The sequence below is a fragment of the Melospiza melodia genome, chromosome 4, assembly GCF_035770615.1.
Source record: "Melospiza melodia melodia isolate bMelMel2 chromosome 4, bMelMel2.pri, whole genome shotgun sequence".
Lineage (NCBI taxonomy): Eukaryota > Metazoa > Chordata > Aves > Passeriformes > Passerellidae > Melospiza > Melospiza melodia.
Genome location: NC_086197.1, coordinates 82,789,310 through 82,811,056, shown reverse-complemented (window position 1 = coordinate 82,811,056; position 21,747 = coordinate 82,789,310). Strand labels below are relative to the sequence as shown.

Genomic DNA, 21,747 nt, shown 5'->3' with positions numbered 1-21,747 from the left:
GAACCATATGGGCTTTTCTTCTTAATTGCTCATTTTGCTCATATTTGCAACAGATCTTTTAAGTTAACCTCTAGAATTCATACCCAAAGAAATGCATCAGTCTTTGGATTACAATAGTAAATACTTGCAGTTTTGTCAGCCAGTGACTGGAGTTTATTCTTGACATTCCTAGCATAAAATGTTAAAATAGACTGTATGGGGACCTTGTGCCTTTGGTGGGAGTGGAAAAGAGTGATCTCAGCAATTTCTGAATGCAAAATGATTTGTCATTATTGAATCTGTATAAAAACTTGGGAAGGAAGAAGAATACTAGTTTTATAGAAATATAGAAGGTTTTTGTATCTGTAGGAAAAGTTTTATTTCTTGGTAAGCCTTCACTGGATTTCTTTCATCACTGCATTCCTTTAAATCATTAAGGAATTTAAACTTTTAAGTTTAAATGATAGCAAAATTTAAGGGTATATGTGCTGGAAATGGAAGAATATTTCTTTTGAAGCATGTATTTTAATCCAATCTTACATACCTGCCCTCATGTTTAGGGAGTCTATTCAGAGAGTTTGCGTATAACAATCATTTTTCATTACTCCCTTCCTGTAGCTTTTTTATACAAGGCAAATCTGTCAGTTTTACTAGCCTGACAGCATTCTCTTTCAAAGCTGTCTGCAGCAATTTGTGTGTCTGCATCTCTATAATGTGCATGATGGGGTCTTCATTGACTTTGTTTCAGACCTACAACACCTTTGTTCAGTTCCCAGCTGTATATACTGGTGTAGTGTCATTATCACCAGGTACCTCATAGAATTCCAGCTAAGGGAAGTTGGGGTTTTTGATAATTAAGATTTTTTTTTCTCTTCTGTTTGGGTTTTTCTTTTTAAGAGATGAGAAAGTGTCCATCAGGGCAAAACAGATTTGATTTGGGGAATTGAATTCATTGCCAGTTAACATAAACATCTAATAACTTATTCACGTATTGAGAAACAAATATTTAAACACTTAGGGGGACACTGTTCCTCCACCTTTCCCAGGTTCAGCTTCACTCCAGGCACCCCTTTCCTCCTTCCTAGTCTCTGTTCCTCTGGCTGTGGTTACAGGTGTCTCTTGTAAGGACAGTAGGAGGTTCAGGAGATCAGGGCCTTTCTTTCTACTGCTACTTGGTTTCTCAGGTAGGTTACCAGCTGCCATGTTGCAAAAGAGCAAATGTGCTTTTACTCTGTTTATAAGGTATCAGAGCACACGTGTTCTGTAAGCTGAAATGGAAAATACAGGATTCATTTATGTCATCCACAGATACTGCTCTGTTCTTGGCTGATCTGCATTGTCATCTTTGTATCTTGTTTTGATTTTACTTTTTAGATCATTATTAGAAGTGAAATTCTATGAAGTTTAACTTCAGAAAGGCATATTTCATATTTTTACTCTACTTTCTGGCTACCACTGTGTGACTCTATTCTTGTGGTATATATATCTATCTTGCATATTTTGTTGAAATCGAGGATATGTAATTTATGCTTTAATTTGCTTGTAGAACTTGTAGAACTTATTACCTTTTCAGAAAGCTGGGTAAAATAAATCTTAGAAAATGATTTTATTAAATTGTAGATATGTGCCTCATTTTGTAGAGGTAATTGAAATGTGAAAGAATAGCATGCCTGTTGTAGACAGAAGAAAAAGGTTTGTGTGTTCTTGCACACAGCGCTGTGCTTAATCACACATTTCATTTTCATTTATTTGGACTAATTATCAAAAAGATGGGTCACATTTCAGTTATTATGGTATTGTAAAAAATTAAATTAAAAAAAGTTGCACAAATCATAGCAAAAAAAAAATGGCCATAGGGGTGTTCCTCCCAAATTTAGTATCTGTGTATTAATAATTCCATAATGCCTGTTACTCATCCAGACACTTTTATATTTTACAGATTTTTGCTCAATTGTAACACTTGTGGACCAATCAAATGTGAAGTTAACGTGCAGTCTTTTTAGTGGAAACCTAGATTTTCTACCAAAAATTTACAAAGTTGGAGATATTGTTCGATTTCATAGAATAAAGGTATGTACTGGGATGTGGGGGGTTTATATGCTTGCTTTTCTGCACTGAGAGGACCATAGGAATAATTTAGTTCTATATGTACAGAAATTAAATCTTGGAGACATTGGATAAAGCAGCTGGTTGTTAAAACAGCTGTGTTTATGGTATGCACCAAAACTGAAAGTAAACTATTACATTTTTCAACAACAATAATTAAAATATTTATTAAACTACTTGACAAAAAATCATGTGGTACTTCTAGGTGGATAGAATTCAACTGACATAAATCAGCACAATTTATTCCTCTTCAGACTGATAAGACTGAGGAGTTTCTTTAGGTCTTCTGTTTCAGTAGGGCATCTGGAGCAGTTCAGGTCAGCTGGAGAATCACTCCAGTAGAGGGAATCTCTCTGGGCCTGTTAGTGTGCAGTGTGCTCCTGCTGCTGCTCCAGTGTTACCCTGCATTACTCCCTATTTATCTGTATCAAAGGGCTGCAGGAAACTGTTTATAGCTTTGATACTGCTTCTTGGATGTTTTTCTTATGCCTGCTGCAACTGTATAGGGAAGAGGAACCACCCTACAGGGAATGAATAGAAATCTTGTTATGCTGGACCATGGTTAAAGAGGTGTATAATAGGACCAAAGATGTGATTTATTAGTTTGCAACATACCCATACATATTTATTTTTTACATGAAATAATTATCGGAGAAATTGAATGTAATGAAAGAGACCAGTAAAAAAAAAAAACAAACAACAAAACACCAAGAATAAAACAACAACAAAAAAACCCCAGTTTGCATATCTGAACACTCTCAAGAGTGTCCTAGGAAACTTAAGAGATCTAAGAAAGTTAGAATTTTACAAAAGGATGATAAAAGGGATAAATATCTGTAGTACTAAGTATGTACATTTTGATATCTCCTGTAGCAGGAAAACAAAGAAGAAAACCCCATGACAATAAATGTAAAAAGTGGTAAGATTTATCCCGTATTTGAGTTTCATACTACTGAGATTGTTAAGAAAGGACTTGTTAACATTCAGAAACAGAAATTAGCTAACCTATTCTGGGTTAGTGTAAGGTTTCTCTAAGGTAATCTATATATGTAATAAGAGTGGAATTAAATTGTGTTTACATTTTGAAGCTTGTGTGCTGATCAGTACTTGAGGTGTGTTATCAGTCTTGGAAATTCATGCATTTGACTTCAGATGGGAAAGTCTTACGCTAAATTTTAATATTTTCTCTGAATCTATCAGGTTAGACGTTGTACAGATACATTAATTTCAGAAATTCAGTGGAGATAACTTGTTTATTCTTCTGAAAACGGAGTACATCTTTTATATATGTGAAGAAGGAGAAAGCAGAAAGGAACTGGTCAAAATAATAGAATTGAAAAGTGAAAAGTTGTATGGTTGTGGTAGGTCAGTATTGGATTTCTGAGTACACATTAAGAAAATAAACAAGACCATTGTCAGGAAATTTATGTGTGCACCCTCTTTTATGCAAACATAGTATTGTCTAATTTCTACTATTTATTATTATCACAAACTTACTAAGGAAACCTACTGATATACCACAGGTGAGGGACCTCACTGTTCTGATTTGGCATCACTTTTTTGAGGAGATGTAGATTTCTAGAATCCTTGTCAGTTGGTACTTTATCATTCTCCAAGATGATATTCTAGTATTTAAAGAGAGGGTCTATCAATTCGCTTCTCATATATCCCTTTTTTTCATCACAGTTGAGTTGTTCTAAGTGGTTTCCAGTCCTAACAGACCTTGAGCTGCTCACAGTCTCTGTCTCTTCAGATGCCTGAGCTGAGAGCTTGTTTAATTACTTCCTAAGGGAAAATGATCTAGAGTGACTAAGATGTCTTTTTTCTGGATGGTAATATTCTGAGTACCCCAGACTAAGTAACAGGTACCTCAGAAGTTTTCATATCTGATCTGAGCAGGTAGAAGTCTGACACAAAAGCCTGGTGCCAGCTTCTGGGAATGAACTGGGAAGACTTCTTTTTCTTTCAGCCACAAGCAGCATAGTAGGTATGACTTCTAATTACACTTTGTGCAATTCCTCCTTCACTCTTTCCTGCTTTTGTCTTCAAGCTTTAGTCACCTTTTCTTAGCTTGCTGAATGGAAAGCAAGCCAGGGTGGCAGAGGCCACAGTCTGTCAAAGCTGTGCTTACCAGTGAAGAGAGATAGATATACATAGCCCTTACGGTGTGTCCTCGTGTTCTCTCTGCCCCAGATATGCTTTCAAGGGACTTCTAGGAAGTTGACATTGATAGCAAACACATTTTAGAAATCACTGCTCCCACTTACACTTTTGGGTTCTAATGGATAAATCCTCCTCATAGTAACAGAGGTGTTGGGAAGATCCGATGGTCAGAGCTAATAAGAATTTAATGAAGAGGACTTTTTTGGAATTACTTTGGAGAGTAATTTGATTTGCTTAATATTTGTTGCAGAGAAGGAAAATTGTGTCTTAGTAATAGAACTGGAAAATTACCTAGTTTTATTACATTTCTGTTAATATTTCTTAAAGTGCATCTTTATGCATGTCATCTTATGATGATTTCTCATGAATTACAGAATTTAGTGATTTACTTTACTGTACCTGGGCTTTCAGCCATAATCCGTGCTCTGCAGAGATTGTGGAAGGTGAGCCCCCCATCTCCCAATATGAAAGCCAGGCCTGTGATCTATTTGTCTGGTCTTCTCCTACTATCTTTGTGGCAAATAAAGAGTTTTCTTAGGTGGATTTTTCTTGAACCTTCTTTTTTATTGTTCACTCTGAATGCTCTTAATATCTTAGAAATAATGCCTCATTGCACACTGTTAAAGAGTGGGAAGGGGCAATCCACTGGTACTGGCTAAGCCTGCAATATTTTGTACACCCTTGACTTAGGAGTTTTGGCTGGTATTCTGCCTTTCTTAAAATGCCTCAAACCCTGCCATGGTGATAGAATGGTTAATTTCCTCATTGGCTTTTCTCTGGTATTCTTTATTACCTCTGAGTGATTCACAAACAATAACTTATTTCCTCACTTCCAGTGAAAAGAATTGGTATTTGATTTCCATTTTAATGTTTGAGGATTGGAAAAAGTGAAGCACATTCTTATTTTGGTGTTCATCTTGTTCAGTGTACTCTAATTGTTTAATGCAGTCAGGATGTCCAGGATGTGTTCTGGTGGGTCTTTTTGGTCTTTTTCCTGAGTGCACAGCACTGCAGAGCAATGCATTGCATTGCAGAGCTATGTGATTCATGTGCAACACTTGGACAGTGAAGACCAAGACACTGACCTCTGATTATAAACTTCACTTGTATGGCTTCCTTGGCATGATGCAAACTCTGTAGCAATTACAAAGCCTTAATTCTCTTATCTTTTTGTCATAGTAATCCTGATGCTGTTCTCTTTTCTTACTGTCATTAACCTTAACTTCTGTACATAGGGGCCAGTTGCTGGAACAAATGAAGTAGGAATTGTAAAGTGGTCACCCTTTTTCTTAGACAGTATTATTGCATCACCACTGCACTTCTCAAGTCATGCACCGTGTCAGAAAATATTCTTTAGAAAAATATGGTCCTGGGGGTTATGGAACATGGTATCATAACATAAATGCATCATGAGCTGAACTCAGTTTGCACAGACATCAGTAACTGTCATCTACTAACCTTGGGATAACCATGGATTGTAATCCTCTTGTTTTCATTTTGTGGTCAGATCACAGAATCAGAGAATCATTAAGATTGGAAGTTACCTTCACGATCATCAAATCCAACCTTTGACCAAATACCACCATGCCCAATGCAGCATCCTAGATCTCTAGAATAAAAAAAATAGATAAAAACACCAGGAAAATCAGATTCCTTGAATGCTACTAGTTGCACATTCATCTGATTCAGACTCTTTAGATTTACAATGTAAACACATCGTCTCTTTGAGCAAAAGGATATAATAGCCACAATATCAACAGTTATTTCTTTCATAGATCACTAGATTGACCAGTGTAAGATGTAGGTTTTGCTAGTGAATTTCTAAGGTATTTGTCCACAGAGGAGGGGGAATCTGAATGTCAAATATATGGAGCATGGCTTCATAACAACAGAGAAGTATCACACTCCCTTTTTTGTTATCCTTACTAGTTCTGTTCTGTCTCTCTTCTTGTGCATCACTCTCCTAAATCTAGTAATATTTAAAATAGCATTCGTTCCACTGTGTTGCTTACTTTGATCTTTAAACAATCTGCTGTTATTTCCAGGAGCAATCTTACTTTTGCCTTTAGCTAACAGTTTCCTTGTCTCTTTATGCTCTCCTTTAGTTTAATCCAGTTTGTCCAATGAAAGTTGATTTCTTTCCTTCTTTCTACTTGATGCAATATGGAAGGTACTGGGAGAAAGACACAGCAGAAATATCTGCTTACTTCTTATTCCTGGGCCGCTCTAGCCATAGCTGTCAGGTTGATAAGGATGAGGGGGAAAGTCTGGAGCTTGGATATCTAGCATGCTGCATGAACATTAAACTTTGGCAGAACAGAGCTCCCGGACTCCTAGTGTATTCTGAGAAAATGTGGTCCAAATATATAAACTTGGCCAAAATTACGTTTGAGACTTTACTAAAAAAGATGTTGAAGAGCGTGTTTTCTGTTGCACTGCTACCCAGTTTTCAAATTGTTTTTCTGAAGAGTGGAAAGAATTAATTTTTTTTTTTAGTAAGCAGTTAGGAGATTTTTTTTTTTAATACAGAAAAAAACAACTCTTTCCCCCCCCCCCCCCCCCCCCAAAAAAAATGTCAGTATTAATATTGCTTGTGGTTCCCGTTCAAAAATTCTGTAAGGAATACAACTCATTTTGAATGAAATTTAAATTAAAAACAAGTGTTTATCCTATAGTAAATAATGTCAGGAAATAATGACTGTAGGCAGTGATAGAGTATCTCTGTAATTTCAAGTCTTAGCAATTTGCAAATATGATTTTCATATCAGTATTTTTGGTCAAGTTACTGATCAGGTTTTTAATATGTAGAAAATACTCCAAAATAGTAATTTTTACTCTATTAGAATTTCTAAAGCAGTATCACAGTGCCTGCTAGCTTTTTAAATTACTAAACCAGAAATTATTTCAAAAGTGTATAAACTTCTTGCATACAAATTTTTCCACAAAATACTTATATATTCAGGTGAATTGAATTGGTAAATAAAGTACATTGTTTTACTCATTTTCTTCTTTAATTTGTGTTTCTTTTGCTACAGATGTTTCAAACAATTTTATTTTGCAGGCAGCAATTCAGGAATGCTGGAGAATAAGCTATCAATTATGGTCCTAATGTCTAAATGTGTTTATCATGTCTTCAAAAAAAAAATCATTTTACTTCCATGTGACTATCTTTGTTAGTTTTCTTTTAGGAGGTGCCTCCACATAGTTTGTATAGTTCAGTTTTCTTCTTGTGATATTTGAACATATTCAAAATAGTTTCATTTATACTTCAAATGACTTCTCTTTCATTAGTAGCTCTCTGTTCATACAGCTGGCAGTACAAGTAAACCAGAGTTACATTATTAAAATATAAGAAAATGTAATCAGCACCCTGTATTATCCAAATTTGTTTCGACTATTTACTTAAGATGAGAAAACATTTACAAAATATAATGAAATATACCAGATGCATTCTGGTGGGGTTTTTTCTGACAGGATACTTTCCTTCATACAAATATCATCAGTGACAATCATAAAAAAATGAGATCTTCTTTCTTAGTATAAAAACATACATTAGTTTGGTATATGTTGTTTCCCTAGGCATTTTTTGGTATTCTAAGATGATCTGTGCCTGCAGTGGTTTCATAATAGTCCTTTGCTTCTATAATTTAACAATCAGTTTTGATGGAAAGCTACCGTGGAGATGCTATTATTCCAGCTTTATACACTACTTACTATCACACTTTTCCATTTAGTGAAATGAATAACACCATCTTCAAAAAAAAAATGTATTTTACTTTGCTGTAAATCTATTTATAAATATTTCAATATTAGCTTCTTTTCAATAACCATATTCAGTATAGGGTTGTACCCCATAGAAATCACTAGAGTTTATTGTCCATGTAGTTTATTAAGGTGACATTTCACCTATTGTTCTTTAGTTTACAGAAACTATGCCAAAGATTCCTGCAATATGTATTGGAATTTACTTGCTTAGAACAAGCTAAATGCATTTTATATGCTCCATTTTTTGTCCCAGAGGATATTTTTATTTAGCAACCATTATTTATTGAAATTATTTAAAATTCTCAGGGAGTTTTTAAAGAGATAGCAGTCTGCCTTGTTTCCCTGTTAACCTCCTGCTTCACCCTCCCCCACCATTTTTTTTTTAAATAGGTCCACATCCTCTAGAAATTACACAAAATCTACTGAAGGGGAAATCATTGTCATATGCAAAAGTCCCAGAATGGCTCTTTTATAAATTTAATTCAAATTCAAAATCATTTGGAAAATACAACATGTTTACTTTATCAGTGCTTAATTTGATCTGAGATCTGCATGAGTGCCATAGAGAAACAACATCTTTCCATAGATTTTGTTCATTTTACCCTCCAGTGATCCCTCTTGACTTTAGCAATTTTTTTAAAAAGGACAAGCCCAGAGAATTTCTGTTGGCCATCATCTTTTTTGTGGGTCCAACACAAGTAATTTTCCATCTGTGAAATACTTTGTTCTGTAACCCATTCTATGTTTTCTTCTCTGTTTCTTCTGTTCACTAAATAATATTGTTGAATTCTGTTTACATTTGAGAGGAGCCAGTGGCTTCTCCACCTGCCTATGCCTGAGGACATCTGGTTTTGCTAAAGATCATTGGTAATTTTCTCATCATGACAGTTGAGATTTACCTTCTTACATATTTTATTTCTATTTTTAGTTATTATTTTATAATTGCCTCTTCCAACATTAAGGCTGATTTCAAATTCACTAAATGAGGGTGCTGGGAGATGTCAAAAGTACAGTATGTCAGCTTCCTGAATGCTCAAAGCATGACATAAAGGATTTGGGAAAAGAGGAAAATAAGTGATGGTGGAAGCCCAGGGAGACAAAGTACTTTCCTTCTGGTTTTGTGAAAAGCTTAGAGCCTTCACAGAGGACTAGGACAGAATTTTTTACTAAGAAAAAAATCAAGATATTTTTATGATGATTTTAAAGAACTTATGACAACATAAATGAATAGATAAATTAGAAATTAAAACATTCAAGAAACATTTGACATTTCAGACAAGATATGAAAAATAGTCTTGAAATATATTTTGATACAGGATGAATAGGTAAAAGTGATGAGAGTTTTCATCCCCTCTGGATGTTACCTGTTTAGAGAAGCTATGGAATATAATGCCAGTGATAGCAACTAAAGTAAATCTGTGTGTTTATATTACATCTTACAGGGGAACATGTTTTTCCAGATTGTAGATAATGGGGGAAATTGGTTATGAAACCATGTATTTTCCTTATTTGTCCTTTGGCTTTTCTTGTATTTTCAGTATTTAAATGTGAGGTTAAAAGATCAAAGCTTTTCAGTGTTTCACTGAAAAAAAACTTCATCCTGAATTGATGTGTTCCATTGTTCAGGTTTGAAGAATGCTTAAGTAAATCAAGGTTTATCTTAGAGATGACCCTTAATGCATTTATGCATTATGTCAGAGTAGCAGGGATTAAAGGAGTTCCTGTCACCAAATTGAACTGCTTTGCATATGAATTTCCAAGGTCAATGAATGCCTGATTTGTTTGCTTTCTAAATTTCACCATGTTTATAAAATATAGGCCTAAATCATTGGCAGTGTTTTGCTGTTTAGAACTTCTGACACACATTGCATGTTCTGCACTTGCAGATCAGTGGGATTTTTGACCATTTGGAAGTTGAGCACTGGGAATCCCATACTAGACTGTCTCACAAATGCCATGTTCATGCGTGTTACTGCTTACTTGGTGACCCCACATTAATTAGAAGAGGGTGGAGCAAAACACACTGTTTCAGATTTCTGGACAATGAGTCATGCAGTGCTTTGTTATAGATAAATCTATAATTGCAGGGAGCAGTAAGACTAGACTAGGCCCTTGAAGGAATCCTTCAGACTTTAAATACTGTGTTTCATATGGCAGCAGATGCACAGCAAAATCAGCAGGATTCAGGAGACCTGCCTGAGCAGGGCAATAGACATTGGATAGTTGTGATAGCTGTATTCATAATTCAAGGAATGAGAGCTCATCACTGCTTGCTTTGTGGAAAACAAATATCTCCTTGAACTGATATATTTTTTTCAGTTTAATAATATTGGGAAATCGCTGTTGGGAAGGGCCAAAACCAGGAATCCATAACTTTGCCATTACTCTGCTGTGTAAACCCTAAAAATTAATTTCTCTTGTGCTTTAGTTTCCCCATTTAGAAGAGCAATCCTGATACTTTCCCCACACAAATATTTTGATGTGTGGAAATAAAATACTCTGTAAAGATGCTGTAGGTGGAACTGTTACAGGTAACTATTAGTCTGCCTCTTCAGACATTTTTGTACAAGATGATATTTCTGCTTATACATTTTGTTTTCTTATTAATATTAATTTTACCTTTTTGCTTTCTTTTTGATTTGACTCTGTTGTCCCAATAGAACCAGGGACAGTAATGATCAGTGGTACATTTTCCATGCAGATGATAAAGCAGAAATATATTTGTTTATCCATGCAGTACAAACTGGTTTTTTTTTCTCATTTATGTTTTATTACAGATCAGAGAATACAATGGACAGATGCAGGGAATCACCAGTGGGGGATTTGCATCCTTAACATTTGATGGAACTGTAGGAGCTCCAGTAGTTCCTCGAACTTCTAGCAGAGTGTACACGTTCATGGACGAAGAACACAAAACAGTAGAAGAATTACGTATTTGGGCAGCCAGTAACATTTCCATCTCTGGACCAGCAACCAAATTGTCTGGTGTTCAGCCAATGCTGTTCTTTGATCTCACTTGCCAGCTGGTTGGAAAAGCAAAAGTGGATGGATCTTCTTTTCTTCTAAAGGTAGACTTCCTTTTTAAAAATAATTATTTTAGGTTTATTAAGACATTGTGATACATTTTTCAATAAAACAGACATACTAATTTAAATAATACTGTGTAGATAAATGTTTTAGTGTAAACAAATCTGTGATCCTTAGCTGTTTTGTTTTCATGAAAACAGAATAGAAAGCCTGGTTGTCTTTGAAGTTGATCACCTGAATTGTTTTTTTACAGGGGTTTATTAAGATGGCATTATACAGATCATAATTTCACAAAGATTTGTAGATAAATATCACAAGATTTCTTAACCTTGAAAAATGTTGTTAGTTTTAAACTGTATCCTTGTTTTCAGTTAGCACCATTTACTGTTTGTTTTTCTAGATTTGATGGATATGATTAGTGCAGTAAGTAGCACTGCCTAAAAAGAATGAATGGATTATGTTATCGTGATGGATTTCAGGTAGCATCTTTTAGTTACACATAAGCACTCTGGGCATCAGTGCTTACTGAAAATACAGAATACAAAATGCCACAGAACAGGAGAGCAGATTCTCTAAAGGGGATCCTTAACATTAACTAAATGAAAAGGAGATCTCCACGACATTCCCAGTTTTAGTTCAGATGTATCAGTCTGGTGTTATTCCAAGACCCTTCTGTATTTATTTTAGTACTTGATTGTTAAAACATAAGTAATGATCAAGCTTTTATTTTCCATTTTGTGACTTCATAAAATTATTTATTGGTTCTACTGTGTTAAACTGCATTGTTACAATATTTTTAGAATTAGCACTTGGTATTACTCCTTCATGGAAGAGATTTTTCTCATACAGAACAATGCATTACTACAGAGAAACAAACCTTAAGTGCATGCTATAACATATTCTGCAACTGCTACAAACATTTCCATTTAATTATGCCTTGTGAAATAGATGGCAGATGAGACCCAGTAAATTTTCATGACTTTGTAGACTGTAATTAAGTTGTTCATTAATAAGTGTATATTCAGCATTGGAGGGCCTTTTGCAAGGACAGAGACAATTGCTTTCTTAAATTGCTATTTCTTTACACACTTTTCTGTGTTGTAAGACCTGAAGTTGATTTTGTCACTTTTGTATAGTAAAGGTGATGACTTGGGGAAATTTTAGGGTAGACTTAGGAAGGTAGAAGTCTGAGGTCAAATAATGGTTGATTAATTATTTAGTATAGAATATTAAATACTTAAATATGTATTACAATACATTAGACAAGCTTAAAAATGCTACATTAATATTCTGTTGCTAAATTCCTCCGTTTTTCAACAATAGCAAAATCCATTTCTGATGTTAAATACTGGTTGTGATAGAAAAGAAACCTTTCTAAAAACTTATCAACGAATTTCTGATTTTTTTCTTGATTTGCTAAATAAAAAAACCCAAACAAAACAGCTAATTCAGTACCAGCTCAAATTGAGTGATCATTAAATATTATTTTATTGTATTATTTTGATTGTCCATTTTATAATAATGTTTTACATTTATTTTTTCCAAGTATAACTGTTAAATTAATTGATTGTACTGTGAAAAATTATTATTATTATTATTATTATTATAAGCATTGATCTCATGTATCTAGTGGAGACTGCTTCAAAGACAACTAAAATGAATTTCAGCAATTTTGTGCATCACCTGTAGCATAGCTTTTGAATAACACTTGATAAATTAATACCTGTTTGCACAGCAGCAGAGTTGGGCATGGCATAAAGATGGTATCTCTCAGCTGTTAGTGTTTTCCATTTTCAGAGAATTTTGTTAGTCATATTGGAGGAGACTATTGATGGAGATGTATTCATCTCCATATTGATGGAGATGTATTTCTAGAATACACGCTAGAAATTATTCTGTCATTTATGCCTTTCATAAGAGTTTTATTATTAATCTTTTCATCCTTTCTGTCTGTTAGTTAAATTGTGTACATTAAGGTAAGTAATGCAATGAGCATATTCTGCTGAAGATAAATAGGTGTTTTGTCTCTCCCGTTTCAGTGTTCTCCAGCCGTGGTGATCAAATGTTATCGCTAACTTTTCTTTAGCTCAAATCTCTTCATGACTAGTAATAGAACAATTTGTTGTTTCTTACTCAGAATTAAATTAACCAGTTTTGGGTTTTATTCCAGTATTTGTTTTTAAAAGCAGGAAAGTTTGAAACCAGGATGTTTTTATGTTTAGTGTAAAGTAGAGCTTCCAAGCTCCTGAGGTAGAGAGCATTATCTGTTTTTGTATTTGTGCAAGAAAAAACCCAATCCCAACTACTTTTGAAAGATATTTTTTTTGAGAAGTTTCACTAGCTTTAAAAGTTCCTCTAAAAGGTGCCCTGGTGCCAGCCCAGTTAGTTCCTCTGGCAAAGGACATTTTAGAACTGAGTTACCATCCTTTTTATCTGAACAGGGAACATGCTGGTTATTTTAATCCATTTGTCAGATCTTCTCTCCAGTGTAGAATTACCAAAGTGTACCAAGTAAAGCCAGTTGAAAAATAATGACAAATTTGACAAATTCAAGATTCTTTACTCTGTCAGTGACTAAATTTGTAGTACACATGCACTAAATCTGTTTTCAAGCTGAGTTCTGGAAAAGATGTGATAATTCAAGCAATAGACAACCTCTCTTTCAAAGGTGGTTTTAAGTATTTCATGGTGCAGGATCAGAAGATAACAGGCTTTTTTTTAAATCTGTGGCAGCATATACCACCTCATTATCTGAGTCCTTCAGAATATACTCTTATTTGGCAACATAATTTGATGTCATAGGTCATTTTCGCTGTGAACAGTTTTCCCTTTTATCTCTTGATTCTGGATGCATATTCCATCAGTTATTCCTGGTGCATTTATACATGGCTCTGCTGATTCTTAGATCTTTTCCTGTGGGTCTGTTGATCCAAAGCAGTTAAGTATAAGAGGCAGCAATCCTTTAAAAATTAGGCTTTAGTGTCCTTTTCTTCTTGCCCTCTGCAGTGCCTAACTGATGGGACAAAGCACCTTGGAATCACAAACTGTCTGAAATTGGAAAATAGGTTCTCCTGCTGAACCTATAGGTATGAAATTCTACGAAAAGCAGCATTTCAGAATTGCAAATGCTTCTAGATTTTTGTTTTACTATGCCAGTAAATCAAACCATTATTTTTGAGTCTTTGAGAAGAGTGTATCTTCAGAAACTCAAGAGACCATAGTTTACAGAATAATTTTTGGGTTAAGAAGTAAGATTTTGAGTTCAGGGTGTTAAGCCTGTAAACTTACCTTTTCACAACACTTTGATTGCTGAAAAATAACTATTGATATTTCAGTACTTGGAGTGTATCAAGGATTTAGCTTTAGGCAAACAAGTTTTAAAATCCTTGTTAATAAATATAGGTTAACTATTGATGTTTTTTTAATATGTTCTGGGTAACTAGCAGTGTATACTGCTATAGATCATCAGTAATTAAGTCTATGTGCTCTATATGCATATGCAGTATATGTATATGCACTCAGTATTCACATACTGTAGCTGGAGTGGTTAAAAAACCCTTATAGCAGGATTAAAATATTAAGTACAGACTGTTCTGCATATGATGAATTCTGATAGTTGTGGCAGCTGACCCTGAGATTGTCTCAGCTGGTCACAGCATGGTGCTGAGAGCACCAAGGTTCAGGGTTCAGTCCCCATTGGACCATTCACTTAAGAGTTAGACTTGATGATCTTTGTGGGTCCCTTCCAGCTCAGAATATTGTGCCATTCTGTGCTGGATAAGCAGCTGAGCTTTTGCTAGAGCTGTTCTTTTTCTTTTTAATTTAAATATTAACAAATTCTAGGTCTTAGCCCTTGATTACGCTCTCTGTAGAGGTTATTTTATGCTCTGTAAGGAGTAATACGTTACAAAATCCTGTAAGGTCTAATTCAAGTATTTTAAGGACTTTTAGATTGAGACTACAACTAATATCTCTCACTGTTAATAATTTTTTATTTAAAGAAATGTAAAAATTTATTTAAAGTCTGAATCTAAAGTATTCTGAGCACATTGAAATAGTTCATTTGCATTGCAGGTTTGGGACGGCACTGAATGTCCCTACCCCACATGGAAGGTGCCTGTGGAAGCAAAAGACCTGGAAGGAGAAAAAGTTCTTCTTCATCAGCTGAAAAATCTAGCAGTGGACATTCTGGTCTATGATAATCATGTACAACTGGCAGAATCACTTAAGGTAATGCACAGTTTGGTATTTCACACTCTTTTTGTAGCCTGTTTTCTGATTAGAAATCACTTCAGAGAATGCATCAATTCAGTTCTGCTGTAATTAGTTTCATGTGCTTCTTTATCTTTCACTGTGTTTCCCATACCTTTTATTTGAATGCAAAACTTCTTCAACATGTGTTAAACAGGCTCTTTACCCAAAAATTGCCATGAAAAATTCTTCAAATTAGGCACTTTCCAGACACTGCAATATAATAGATAATACAGTGAAAATAATGCTCTCAGAAAATGTATTCTGTGCTTTAGAATTATTTTTAAATTACACAATCCAGTGTTAAACCTGTAGTCCTGTTAAGGACCTGTAGTTCTTAAATCAATAGAAGATTTTCTGTTCTATAAGTTGCAGTTTGCAGTGCAGTCTTCATTTAGTAGGTCAGTAATGTTGATTATGCTTAGATAGAGAAAACAACAACATAATTAAACATCAGATCTTCAGCAATACTGCCATCTTGCTTCTGAATACTAGAAGTTGGCAAAGAATGCATCTTTCATTTCATGCCTTGCCCGCTATACTCAAGATCATTTTTAAGAAAACATTTTACCAGAAAATAAAGTGATAACCCTTTTTTATGCTGAGTCTATCAGCAGACATAAAATCATTTTGATAAATTAACACCCATTTGTAAGCGAATTACAGATAGCAAAATAAGTGTAAGAATTTGTGTAAGAATTCATAACAAAATCAACAGAAGTATTTCATTACTTTCAAGTTCTCTTCCAGAATTTTTCTCTTGCTAACTGGTGTAAAAAAAACTATGTTCTAGTGAAATGGTATGTTTTGAATCTGAAGAAAAAAGTATTGTGTTATTAATAAAATATATTTTCTTGATTAGCTGATAATACTCCCTTTAATATTCTCCCCCATTTATATTCAGGAATTGAATCACAATATATATTGACTATGTGATACATGGGATGTCTTCATACTCACTCTCAGTTTTTTACTTCCTACCCACTTGCTCTTTCACATTTCTGGAGCATTTTTATCTTTGCTGGATACTGCACTGTGTAGTAGAAGGTTTAATAATTTCAAAGGAAATTGTTAGGAAACCCCCCCTTGACCTCTTGTGGGTGTTTTTCTCCCTCTGGCTATATCCAAACTTGCTGTAGTTTCAGTCATAGAAGTTGTACAAGTTTCAAATTAGGTAATTTTTGTACACCACTTTCTAGTTGCTTGTCTTAGTGGAGTTATCAATGAAAAAGGGCTGATATGCTGACAACTACATTTCAGAAATATTTACTAATTTCAGATTGCAACATGTGGAATTAATTGTATTTCAGAGAATAATTTTTATCTCCATATATATACACACATATATATTATAAAACTTGGCAGGAACTTTCCCTAAAATAGGGAAAGTTTCCCTTAAAGGCTTTTAAATACTAGTGGAAGTTATGTCATATAATGAAAAAGTATAATCCAAATATGTATGATATTTTATTGAGTTCAGGATCTTGTTATGCAAAGTTTTTTTTAAATTCATTTTTGTAGCAGTGTAGAACTTGTAGATGATTAGTGTATTCACATGCACCTTCCCGAGTGTGATTAGATATTTTGCCAGTTTGTGGTTTCAGACACAATAAAAAGTGCACTATTTTTCAATCTTCTTTTTTATACTTAGCACTAGCTTAGAGTGGCCTTTTTTAATGTAAGTTGTTACAGAATTGTTAGGTTACAGTCTTGCCTGTTGTGTACCATTTGCAATGACAGTTACAGTTTGAAATTATTTTTTATATAGGAGCAATCTGTTTTATGCAACCTTGATAACAAGAAGGGCAGATTTATATTTTAAACTCTTGAAATGCATGTTCTTATTTTAAAATCTTATCTGTAGGCACATGTTCAGACAAGTAATTAAGTACTACACACCAGAGAAAGTGGGTAATATATTACAGGGAATTTTTGTCAAATCCTGGAGCACATTGTCAAGGAAATTGCTGGAAGAGTTTTTTAAAAGCTTTAGATCATCTGTCCACAGAATACTGAAGATATGAGCACTTTATCTCATTTTTTAAGATAAACAATACTTAAAATGTTCAATGGAGAGAACTTTAGTTAAAGGAATGTTGAAGGTATGCTGCAGTTAATGCAGTAAGTAGACTCTTCCCTCTACATTTACTGGCCTTCCTTTCCTGCTGGGCAAGACTGTGGCTTTTCAGCAGCACAAAAAGAATTTTCAGAAATCTCATCTCTGAAGCAGATTATTATTATTGCCTGGCGCATAAGGACATGGCAAGACCTACAGCTAAGCAAAGAAAATGGTGTTCACCTCTTTTTCTTGAATTTCCCTCTTCCTCTGGCAATGTACCTGGAGTAGATGAGGCTTTCTCATAACTATAGGAACCCCAGCCTACAACTGACTGGAATACAGTTGCTCCACATTCTTTAGCCTTATGCCAATCTTCCAGAACATCTCAGGGCTCACTGACTTTGCCATGCAGTTTGGGAGTAGGTCTGTGACATGAGCTTTTCCATTTGGGGCATTTTACTCAGGTGGTAAGCATCAAGGTGAGTGAGTGGTCAGCACAGCAGGGATCCAGCTACCCGCAGTTGGTCAGAGATTTCCTTATTTCTGTCTTTCACTGAATATGTGATCCAGTGCATTACTCTTCTGGCTTGATGCCGCCAATTCTATGTTGCCATCCATTCTATGGATAGTGCAATTGAAACAATTCACCTTGAGCATACATACAAGTCCATAGTTCCACAGTATTTGCTCTGTGTTACATATCTTCAGATGTAGAATTTGTATATTTTCACCTGTTTCTCCCACCATATCATGCCATGTCTTTCATGATGGTAGTTTGAACTAAGAAATTTGCTTTCCTAGTGCCAGAGTCACATTTTCAAAATACAGCTCAAATGAGTTAACTGCATGACCACAATATCTAGCTTCATATTTTTCAGACCTAGTTAACATTTCTGACATGTGAGTTGTATTCTCCCCACTTCTGTCTTTTTACTCATTGAAAAGGAAAAAAAAAAAACAAAAGAAAAAACCCAAGACCCACTCTTGAGTCCTTCAAACTCTTAGATGGATTTAAGATGGTATTTCTTACTGCCCAAGATGGTGCCCAAATGCCATGTATATGCTTTGTCTCATTTGCAGAAAGTTGAGCACTATTTACTCAGTAAAATTAGACAGTTGATGTAATAAAAAGGATGACAAAGAAATACCATTGAATATAATCAACCATAAATATAGGCCAAAAAAAAGTGCAGGTGAATTTGTTAGGTGATTCCTGCAGATATAGACAGCCTCTTGTGTGCCTTTTTGTACAAACATGAATATTTACCTGCAATGACACATGCTGTTATGAATTCAGTGAATTCCAGAGTGATTGTGAACACACTATATGTTTTGAAATAATCATGAGAATTTCCTGTGCTAGAAGTTGTTCTAGTTAACTGGTTACAGGGAACTGCATATAAAACTTCTGCATTTCAATTCTCTCTAACCTTAATATTCTTTATTTATTTATTACTATTCTTTAAATAGTAATATTTCAATTAGACTGAAAATAGGGTACTAGTGTATTTTATATTACTACAAGAATTTTTTTTGTTCACTTTAATTTCACTTTTAAATGAACTTCCTCTAAAGGAGGTAGGTCATAAACAGAACTGCTGCAAAGTCAAGTAAAGAGCTGGGTTTGTAGATTTTAGTGATGGCTCTGTGAATCATGGTGTTTACTTTAATATAGATCATAATTTCTTCTGAGTCATAATACAAAGAGGTGTGTATGTATAAAAAGAGCTCGGTCTGCAGGCGTTCTGTAAACATAAATGCAGTAACATTTTTATCCATAGCAGCCACATTTGCTCTGTGCTTTTAACAGTAAGCAAGGCTGCCTCCCAAAGGAATCCAGGGAAACAGCATGCTGTCCACCCAGGCGTCTCTGCACGGATATTCAGAACCTTACAGACCTTTTCAGTATTTGGCAATGCTGATTATTATGCATCTCTTTTTTTGTAGTTCAAAGTGATATTAGAAATAAAATTTAAGATGTTATATAAAATATAAAATTTTCAGAAAATGATCCAATAAATGTTTAGAAGATTATTTTTTAGTGAGAAGTCTTGCAAAGTGAATGTTGTACTAAAACTTGTAGTTCAGTTGACTTTTGTGTGAATTTCAGCACACAAGTTTAGGAAGCAGACACAGCTTTTTATATTCTTGGCTTCTAAACTCTCCTCTCCCACATTTTATTTTTTGTGTTTATACATAAAGAAAATACTAATTTTTTATGTACTATCTTTGAAAAAAAATTTGTCAATTAAAATAAACTTTTTCCTGCTTATATGCAAATTATAAGCAAATTTCTTGGCAGTAGGGAAGTAGTTTGTCACTGTTACATAAGGTTACATAAGCAGAACTTTGGTAAGAACTTTTAAGAAACTTTCTCCAAAAGTATTTGTCATAGTCATTAGGTTATTCTTATGATGTGAGTGTCCTTTGCTTTTTTGGATATTCATAATTAAGTGAAATTGGCATCTGCAAAGGAAAAATAGAATGTCTTTGGATAAGCCTCTTAACTGCCATCTAAATGCACAAACTGTCCTGGTGGTGCTTTGAATGAACAAAATGAGCAGCTTACTAACAGGGCAGATGAATTAAAAGTCTGGTAAGAGCTCCATGCCAGAAGGAAAATAGGTGCAGGATGAAGTGCACTTTTTATGTCCCTGCTGCCTTAATTGGAAAATATGCTGCCTTTTTCATGTGTGATTATTGTTCAAAAGAGCAGTTTGAAACCAGCATTATGTAGTCATAGTTTGTTCCTTGATAAAGAGGAGGGTTCTAGACACAGGTTGCTGCTCAATCTGCTTTTATGCATATATACATGTGTTTAAAAGGGCTGAGTATGGCATGACCAATGCAATCAAATAGGAATACTTTTTCCATTTCCACTGGTTAAAGTTGGATCTCAAGCTGAAATATGACTTAATAAATTGACTGCTGTAATATTAATTTTAATTGAAGTAAATTTAAAATAATTTGTCATTTCTATCAGGCTGTTTAAAAGATGTTTAGGATTAATATAAAACCAGGTTGTTGAGCATGTGTAGCTTCCCAGCTATTATCTGGATCTCAGATTATATTAAAAAATATTTGGTAACTGTGTAATTGAGTTTTCATTTTATCTGCCTTTAGAATACTGGGCTTGGTTTTGGTTGTTTAGTTGAGTGTTTGAGTTTTCTTTGGGTGATAATGGGAGTGGTATTTTGAGATAAAACCAAACTTATAAAGATGTGTTCAGTGTTCACCACTCCATAACTTTCTTTTTAATAGGTGCTGGTATAAGTTAGCCTAAGTCCATTTGTGTAATTTGACAAAGCTCTTTCAGAAAACACAAAATCATTGTAAGCAAAACAAGAAGCATATTATCCATGAGCCTGAGGAGATCTAACAGAGATAGGAAAAATTCCAAGATCTTTCATTTTCTAACACATATTGTCTTTTTTCCTGGTGCTATATTATCTGTAATGTAAGATATGATGGAGAAATCTGATAAGCAGATATGTTTGTATGTACATGTAAACATAGTAAGCCATGCACAATGATGAGCAGGAGGTCAATTGCTAAATGTCATCATTCCCAGGACAAATCACAGGATGTCAGTCTCTGCCAAGCTGTGTTGGGAATATAGAAGGCAAATTGTGCCCTTGGGAAAGAAATGTATTCACTCGTTTGGTCTGTCTTCTGAAGTGTGTTTGAGAATTAGATTTATTAGGAAGGCTTATTCTGGTTCTGAATCACCCTTTGCTGCCAGTAATGTTTCCTGATAAAGCAAAACAAACAGATCTGCTTTGTGCACAAGAGTTGAACAAGGTAATCACCAGAGGTCGCTGCCAGCTTCAGCTCTTCTGTGGTTCAGTTAAAACAAGGAAGAAGCTTCATGAGCACTAGAATTTTCCATGTAAATAACTAACTTTGTGTTATCAAAGTGGGTTTTTCTTTTCCTTTCAGATTGGAAGTTTTCTGAGAATTTACAGTATTCATGCAAAAGAAGCAAGCTCTGACAATGAAGATGTCTCATGTATGGAATTTCATCTTCATGGTGGCACCTGTTATGGTCGAGGAATAGGGGTCTTGCCAGAAAGTAACCCAGATGTTAAGGAACTAAAAGAGTAAGTAGTATGTGTAGATGTTTGGTTTTCTCTAGATCATTCTTGAAAACTCTAGGCTAATGTAACAGCTGTACAGTTTAGAATTGTAAATGTTTCTAAGAATCAGAAACTCAAAACTCAGAATATGTCTTTAGCACCATTAAGATGAGAAGTATTTGGAGGGATAGAAAATAAACACAGTTTTTTCAAATTAAAATACAGTCAAGATCAAGATTTCAGTTTTAATTAGTCTAATTATGCACATTTTAACCTGTGCATATGTGCTACTTGAAAATGGTGAGACTTAAAGAGATGTTC

General features: G+C 34.5%; 1 protein-coding gene across 3 annotated transcripts in view; it reads left to right on the top strand.

Moving 5' to 3' along the window:
• The window catches only part of POT1 (protection of telomeres 1), a 63,828-nt gene that overhangs the window by 22,449 nt on the left and 19,632 nt on the right, over positions 1-21,747 (top strand). For 2 of the 3 annotated variants that reach the window (XM_063155391.1, XM_063155390.1), the window contains exons 9-12: positions 1,919-2,049; positions 10,791-11,081; positions 15,115-15,270; positions 21,290-21,450. In XM_063155391.1, coding sequence (XP_063011461.1) covers positions 1,919-2,049; positions 10,791-11,081; positions 15,115-15,270; positions 21,290-21,450 — 739 coding nt within the window. Of the gene's footprint in view, positions 1-1,918; positions 2,050-4,049; positions 4,073-10,790; positions 11,082-15,114; positions 15,271-21,289; positions 21,451-21,747 lie in introns of those variants that run through there. The other variant, XM_063155392.1, reaches the window with a different exon arrangement.